Below are 8,635 nucleotides of genomic sequence, written 5' to 3'. Positions count from 1 at the left end.
CCAGCACCAGTGACCAGGACCATTACCAGCACCAGTGACCATTACCAGCACCAGTGACCAGGCCAGCACCAGTGACCACTACCAGCACCAGTGACCACTACCAGTGACCAGCACCAGTGAACAGTACCAGTGACCAGTACCAGCTACTCTACTCGCGCCTGGTCAGCGCGAATGGAGGAAAGCCGATAAAAGGCACTTCCTGGTTACGATGTGACAAGCTGTGATTGGTCACAGCTGATCACATGGTAAAGAGCCTATGTCATAGGCTCTTTACCGGGATTGGAGATGCGATGTGTCAGAGTGACACACCACACCACTGATCGCCGTTCTATGCACCCTCGCAGGTGTGCGTGAGCGGCTTATCCTGCTGGACGTCATATGACGCCCAGTCAGGAAACGTAACCACTTCGCGGCCCTCATTTTGCTATATGGTGGGCGGGAAGTGGTTAAAGTGGAACTTTATAATCCAAAAAAGTGCAGCGCTGCACTTTTTTGGATCATATTGTTTGCTGATCATTGTCTGTGGATCATGTGCCAGCTGCTTTATACACTGTATCACTAGAATCTTGTCATTTTCACTTATTTGTTTTAGCGCAGAAATTTCCACATTTTTATCTAAAGTGGAACTTTGTCAATTATAATCATGGGTGAACAGGCAGGATTTTTGAGGCAGAAAGTACATGCTTTGTCTCTTCTGCTTTAAACTTACCTGCCTGCCTATCCGGCCCTGTATGCATGCGCAGCTGTAGAGATTCTGCAATGCCAAAGCAGACTTATCTCTCGTGCATGTGCAGGTGTGACATCATGTTGGCGAGTAAAAGTGGCTGGTCCTCGATATGCAATGGCTTGTGGCCGGCAGGAAGCTCCAGGATGTTGCATCGCTGGAGCCAAGGTGAGTATAGTTCTGCTTTAAAGTATAAAGAAGATCCCAAATATTGGGTTGTCCCCAGAACAGTAGTAAAGGGGACATTTTCCAGTGATGACACTAATTCTGGTGACCCTGGTAATAACCAGGGATTCCCTCACTTTAGAGGAATTTCTTCTTAATTCTTGTGATTATGGGACATGAAAATCTCCCATATGGGACCCAGACTCTATCCAAAAGGAAAAAAAAATGCCTGCAAATATGCCTAATGAAGCAGGACTGCAAATATATCCTTATACATTTTCTGTTAAAAGCTGTCATCAAGGGCCCTGCCAGTTTCAAGCTATCAAAGTGTGACAGGAGCCTAGCAAAGCAGGCAGCAAAACAAGAAGACTGTGTAAACATTGAAACGATAATCATCATTTTTATATGTAGTGCGTGATATTGACGCACGTTATATTTTCTGTTCTGTGCAGGATAGATAGATAGAAAGATGGATAATTTGCTTCAGTCTAAAACAGAACAAATTACACAGGTAGGTCATCAACCACTCACCTGATTTTGGCAGAGGGTAGGGAACATTATAATATTTCTCAAAAAAAGCCAAAATTGGCTCTGTGACATTCAGTGCATATTCGGCTTGATTCTCATCTTCAATGGCTTGTTTCCGTCCCCAAATTTTGACCTAAAAATAGTGTTAAATGTAAATATCATGGACAACCACAGAAGAGTGATATTTTTTTTCATGTCATTGACCATCCACAAATACAGACTATGAAACCAAGTGCCAAATAATGACATACAGTGTTGCAAGAGAGCTGTCAAGGAAATTAATCTAAACGTACAACGTGCGTACAAAAGTGACGGCTTTCTGTGCTGCTAAAGGGAATCAAATGTGTTGTGTTATATGGTTTCTTTCTTTTGTAAGTCCAATACTAAAAATTACAAATCGGATATTTCTTTAACTTCAAATTAGCCAAATAACAGAAAAACACTGCAAAATAATATATCATATTTGCCACTTACAGCCAGTACATAATTCTGAGTCATTTTAATATTAATCTGTGAATAGCCTGAAATGTTATATACACAGTGCAATGAGGAAATTATCTCTCTTTCTCTCTCTCTCTCTCTCTCTCTCTCTATCACTCTATCACTCTATCACTCTATCACTCTATCACTCTATCACTCTATCACTCTATCACTCTATCACTCTATCACTCTATCACTCTATCACTCTATCACTCTTTCTCTCTTTCTCTATCACTCTTTCTCTCTCCCCCACTCTATCTATATCACTCTCTTTCTCTCTCTCTTTATCACTCTTTCTCTCTCCCCCACTCTATCTATATCACTCTCTTTCTCTCTCTCTTTATCACTCTCTATCTCTCTCTTTATCACTATGTCTCTATCACTCTATTTCTCTCTCTGTCTCTCTGTCTCTGTCTCTGTCTCTGTCTCTCTGTCTCTGTCTCTGTCTCTCTCACACTCTTTCTGTCTCTCTCCTTGTAACATATGAGTTTTATGTCAGCGTATTTTAAGACACTGACCCACAGTATGCAAACAGATCAAGAAAGTCATTGACTTAAGTTAATTTCCTCTGAAAGTACTGAAACCATTGCTTCTGTGAGACAGCCAGATAACAAGCATTTTTAGGATGACAGGTCAACAATGGAAAACTCAATTTCATTAACATTCTTGTTCTGCCCTAAAACAGTCTTCATTTGTAAATTAATTAATAATTTGCTTTGAGGATTTCATGTAGTTCCCAGACTACAGATTGTTCAGTTTGAACCTTGTTACTCATAGGTGCCAAAGTTGAAGAGCATTTACCTTATCATTCCCAACTGACTTGAATTCTGAGACTATGAAGGCAACCAGATATGTGGACATCTTTGGAGTTTTATCGAATACTGTGACCAACCAATCTTGACCAGACCACGTTTCAGTTGTTGTACCTAGAAGATAATAACTGCGTTAGAAAATAGGCAACTGTAAGCTTAAGGTCCCTTTCACACATATGGTCCATTTGTCCGTTTTTCATCCATCCATTGACGGATGAAAAACGGACATCAATGCATATCTATGTAAAAACGGATGACAACGGATGATCATCCATTAACTTCCATTTTCATCCGCTTCCGTCAATGTCCGTTTTTTTGGAACGGATGAATGCCCTACTTTTCAACCGTCAAAAAAATGTATCGGACGAAAAACGGATATAAACAGACAAACGGTCCGTTTTTCAACCGTTTTTGCATTGGTAGTGGATGTAAAAAAATGGATGGAAAACTGATACATTTTGACGTTGACTGAACTGATGAACAGAACAGACCGTATGTGTAAAAGGGGCCTTAGACATTGGATAATATCATGATATACATGGAAGTTTCAATCTACTAAAATAATTATATAAAAAAATTAATCACAATATTTTTTCTTGGCCTAACTCTGAGCACTTTCTTTAGGACATAGGCAAATCTCATAGTTATACTTATCCTTCAAGTGTTCTCAAGTACTACTCTACCTACTATGGCTGTATAACCAAACATCAGTTAGGAAAAAAAGGAAAAATTCTTGAGAATCAGATACCTTATAATATTAAACAACTGTCACAAGTAATTGAAGCATCACCTGCATCACTTGTGAATTGTACATACTCAGCCTTACCAAGCTATACACTAAGCAAATACAAAAAAAAACATCTGTACTAAGCGCTTCACTCAATGGGAGTAATTTACTAAAAGACTGTTCACTTTGCAAGGGAATTCGCACTTAGCTAAAGGAGAATGTGGATTTATCTTCTGCCTACTTATCTACTGGTTTAGAGTTACACATCAATTATGTCTGCGTGGTGGGTTCCTGTAGTTCCCTCTGCCTGTGCTGGAGCCATAGATTTCTACAGACCAGCTTTTCTCCACCAAGGTTCCATTAAACACTTTACCACTAGAGCATTTTGCTGTCTTACGTCTGGGCCACTTTTTGCGATTCGGCGCTGTGCGATTTTTAACTGACAATTGCGCGGTCGTGCGACGCCGTACCCAAACGAAATTTACGTCCTTTTTTTCCCACAAACAGAGCTTTCTTTTGGTGGTATTTGATCACCTATGCGATTTTTACTTTTTGCGCTATAAACAAAAAAATAGCGTTTATTTTGAAAAAATAACTATTTTTACAATTTTTTTTATATGAAATTCCCCCCCAAAAAAATGTAAAAATCTAATTTTTAAAAAATTTTTGGCCAATTTGTTTTCTGCTACCTATGTTTGGTAAAAAAAATCACAATAAGCGTATTTTGATTGGTTTGCGCAAAAGTTATTGCGTTTACTAACAAAGGGAAAGATTTCTGTCATTTTTGGTGTTTTTTTTTTTTTTTTTTAACGCGTAATGGCGGTGATCTCTTTTTTTTTTTTTTTTGCGGGACTGCGACATTGCGGCGGACAGATCGGACCCTTGACTGACATTTTTGACACTTTTGGGGGTATCAGTGATATTACTGCAGTAATCCGTGCTATACATATGCACTGTTACTGTAAAATGACACTGGCGGGGAAGGGGTTAATTTTATTGGAGAGGGAGGGGTTAATGTATGCCTGGTACTTACTGACGTGTGGGGGGGAGGTGACTCTCACTGAGTGACACAAGGACAGATCCAGGGTTCAGCTATGCTGAACCCTGCAATCTGACCCTGCCTGTCACTTGGGCGGATCTCCACACTAGATCCCCGACGATCGGGGAAGAGCAGCGGCGATCGCTGCTGCTCCTCCCCTGGCCCGACTCCCGCTGTGACTGAAAACAGCGGGAGCGAGCCTCCGGCGGCGCGAGCGTGCCGCCGAGAAGGGGGAGTGTCTGACGACGTAGTACTACGTCGTCAGACGATAAAGAGACACTTTGCCGTAGTAGTACTACGGTACTCAGCGGTAAAGTGGTTAAACTCTGGGGTTCCTCCAGAGGTTGCTAGGGCTTCCTTTAGCAAATAACAATTTCTGCCTCTCAGATAAGTAACCACTGCCATCAATGATCTTTATCTATCTGTAAGGGAGAATTCTTCACACTTACTGAAAGTTGTAAGAAGCATTCTTCTTAGTGTTCATCATATTAATTTACCGTGTACCTTGAGCTGTAGATAATTGTTAGCAGGGGTTCCCAGAGACTGGAAAGTTTTTTTTTTTCAAGAGTTACTTTGTGTTAAAAAAGGTATCCATCATATGTAGCTTAGTGGAGCTAACATTTTTTTGTCTAATACTCATTTTGTCTAATACTCATTTTGTCTAATACTAAGGGGGAGATTTACTAAAACTGGAGAGTGCAAAATCTGGTGCAGCTTTGCAAAGAAACCAATCAGCTTCCAGGTTTTATTGTCAAAGCCGAATTGAACAAGCTGAAGTTAGAAGACGATTGGCTACCATGCACACTTTCACCAGATTCTGTGTGCTCCAATTTTAGTAAATCTCCCCCTAATTGTCATAATACTCTACACCACACACTCCCTCCATTGTATGTAGCTTAGTGGAGCTAACATTTTTTGTCTATTGCATATCAGTATCCTAGTGCATAGAATGGTAAAATACTCTTTGACTTACTGATATTATTCATATTGGAGAGTGCCACATAGTTGGGCCTGTATCTGAGGGTGATGCTAAAAGTTGCTTTCATTGCTGGCTCATCAAAGCATGGGAATGCCTTCCTTGCATCGGGTGCTTGCATTTGGGTGGTGGCGATGAGTCTGGTAACAAAAGACAATAGCTGAAAAATCATCTACTGTACTGCTAGTTCTCAATTTCAGTTACATTCAGTATATATCTTTATAGTCACACAAAATTATTAGTGCTCAACCAGTTTCCGTGCTGGAAACACAAAAATTTAGTGGGACCATGTTATGACATGCAGATTGCACAAGGGTACTTCACTTGTGGGTATTCTTTATATTTTGAGCACTTGAAAGATCAGAGGAGGTCCTGATAACCAGGGGTCATACTAAAGTGGGGTACACACTAGTAGAAAATCTGCAGAAAATTCCCGTCAATTTTCGGCTAGTGAGTACACAACTTTCAGCAGCTGATGCCAACATTTTCAACAAAAACAAAATGGAGGGACAAACACCAAAATGTTTATCGTCTGTCCCCAGCATGAGCAATTTTCGTTTAATGTGTATGCAGTACGTCCGTGAAAAATTGGATACAAAAGACCACGCATGATCTGAAGTTGCTGACAACCCGGAAGTCTAGGAACAAATGTCCCAAAAGAAAAAAAAAAAATCTGAACATTTATGCACTGTCAACTAAAAACGGTAATGAACGCTGAGCAGAGGATATTTCGTCCGATTTCCATCCAAGTGTGTACGGGCCTTAAGGCTTCAAGCCTACTGCCCATAAGACTCTTTGCTACTGGCAGTAGAATCCACAACTTCTGATAAGCGCTCCGGACTTCTCCCCTTGGTGACTGATGCACTAGTGATGATTTCCTTTCACTTCGGAACACAGACTATTTCTTGTGGACAACAATTTAATCTTTGATTCGGACATTATTTACATATATATTTTTAATGGTTTAATAGTTACACTATGCACTTGATATGAATTTATTTTTGATTTGGATATTATTTTAAATTTTTTTGATTTTGCACTTTTAAGGAAGTATACACTGATCATTTTGCACTATACATTTTAGGTGATATTACAATATTAGTTTCTCAGTGATATATATATATATATATATATATATATATATATATATATATATATATATATATATATATATATATATAGCATTTTATATGTTGAATCAATCTAACCATATTTCATGATTTTTAGCCCGGCACTGTTTTACTATACTTTCTGAATTGCTTCCAACATTATTGTTGTGTTGCTGCGCCCGCGGCTGTTCTTTACCTTTTAGTAAGCGCAGTAGTTTCTTTCTATATAGACTTGGTCACACCTTACTATTGAGGTTCAGTGCAGTAAAGCAAGCGTGTGTTTTTGCACACGTTAGTATGTGCAGTGTTAGGCAGCCCATTCAAAATGAATGGGCTGGTATGGAGCTAAATGATTCAGAAATCCAAACCTACACCTTTTTTTTTTTTTTTGACAGCGCATGTTAGTGCAACGCACCTCTGGTGGCATGGTGCATTGGGGTTTAATTCAGAATGAACTACACCACATCGCACCATCACGCGTAGGATGCATAGCCTCACTGCAGTAACACACAAGGTGGCACTTGCTTTTCCACAATGAGATAGTGTGAACAGGGATTCAAGAATAATTCTGCAACATAACTCATTTCACTGAAACCAAATCTATGTTTAGCCTAGTTTTAGTTATATATATTATTGGGTAGCAGTAATAGTTGTGAGAGTAGTAGAAAGATTAATCATCAAACTTACAGCATTACCAAAGATAACATTACGTAGATTCACAGTTATATATATATTTATGCTCATGAAATTATGCAGTTTGAAAAGATTTGTTCTTATTCCACAGCAATCGTATAATATTTTATATAGCTACTTACTTGGTGACATTATTTTCCACATATTCACTGCGGTAAAATCCTGCAAGATCGTCTGCCAGTTCTCCAATAAATTCTGTGTGAAGCTGGTATGTTTTACCGGTTTGCAGATGCTCAGCAAGATGCAGCACCAGGTAATTGGTCCTCACCACTGTCACCCAATTATTGATGGTAATAGTTTTACCCGTATCATCCTGGAGCACAGGAGTACTATGGTTAAGTTTGTTGCTGTGGATAATAACAAGATTGGTGGACACAACACATCTGAAGTGGGCGACACTTTTTCCATGAAAGACATAGAGTCCGTGCTTGTCCTTCTCCAAGACCGGTCTGAGGTCAACATCATAGTGATCAGGTACCAGACTCTTTGGAAGCCGGTATTTGTCCCAAGGTTCATTTGATGCAGGTGTGGTAGGTTTCAGCGTGGTGGTGGAGGTGGTACCGGTACCAGTACTGGTGGGGGTACCAGTACTGGTGGGGGTGCTCTGGGAGGCTGCACTTGTTGGTCCTCCATTCTCTACTTTATTATTATTGGATTTCTCATTAGAGTAAACTACCGCCAGTGCAATGATTGTTGCCACTGCAGCTATGGCAAAAAAGATGGTAACAAAGGCAATAAGCTTACTAACATAGAAGCCCTTTCCCATGGTGTCGATAGGAGATGCCACAACAGGGGATGGAGATGTAAGTCCTTATATACTCTGACAAGCCAAGAGTTTTTTACTGCAGTACAGTTACTTGGTGAAACATTAACTTCTTGGGGCAAAGGCTTAAAGTAGAGCAACTTTATTGTCCTTCCAAACGTTCAGCTTTTGCTCTATGCATTGATAGCTCAAACTGTCGAAATAAAGCTGATGTGAAAAGTACACCTAAAAGAGAAAAAAGGCAGGATTACATATACTTTATCACTCTATCATTTTTTTGTCAAATTAAGAAATTAAAGCTATGCATTTTTCATTTCCTTAACCACTTCTGGACCGGAAGGTTTTGCCCCCTTAATGACCAGGCCATTTTTTGCGATTCGGCATTGCGTTACTTTAACGGACAATTGTGCGGTCTATAAAATAGATCTTTCTTTTGGTGGTATTTGATCACCTGAGTGATTTTTATTTTTTGCGCTATAAACAAAAAAATAGCGTTTATTTTGAAAAAATAATATTTTTAACATTTTTTTTTTATATGAAATTCCCCCCCAAAAAATGTAAAAATCTAATTTTTTTTAAAAATTTTTGGCCAATTTGTTTTCTGCTACCTATGTTTGGT

At 39.4% G+C, this 8,635-nt stretch overlaps 1 protein-coding gene across 1 annotated transcript in view; it reads right to left on the bottom strand.

The window, feature by feature from the left end:
- The window catches only part of LOC309552337 (aminopeptidase N-like), a 73,587-nt gene extending 65,350 nt beyond the window's left edge, over window positions 1–8,237 (bottom strand). Inside the window, exons 1-4 of the mRNA XM_082253250.1 lie at window positions 7,376–8,237; window positions 5,449–5,591; window positions 2,699–2,823; window positions 1,421–1,550 (exon numbers count right to left, since the gene is read on the bottom strand). Of these exons, the coding sequence (XP_082109376.1) occupies window positions 1,421–1,550; window positions 2,699–2,823; window positions 5,449–5,591; window positions 7,376–8,019 (1,042 nt within the window). The 5' untranslated portion in view covers window positions 8,020–8,237. The remainder of the gene's footprint in view (window positions 1–1,420; window positions 1,551–2,698; window positions 2,824–5,448; window positions 5,592–7,375) is intronic.
- Between the last annotated feature and the right edge of the window lie 398 nt (window positions 8,238–8,635).

This window comes from Pelophylax lessonae (genome assembly GCF_965119305.1).
Source record: "Pelophylax lessonae genome assembly, chromosome: 4".
Classification (NCBI taxonomy): Eukaryota; Metazoa; Chordata; class Amphibia; order Anura; family Ranidae; genus Pelophylax; species Pelophylax lessonae.
The sequence above is the reverse complement of the archived record's forward strand: the minus strand, read 5'-3'. Positions and strand labels throughout refer to the sequence as shown.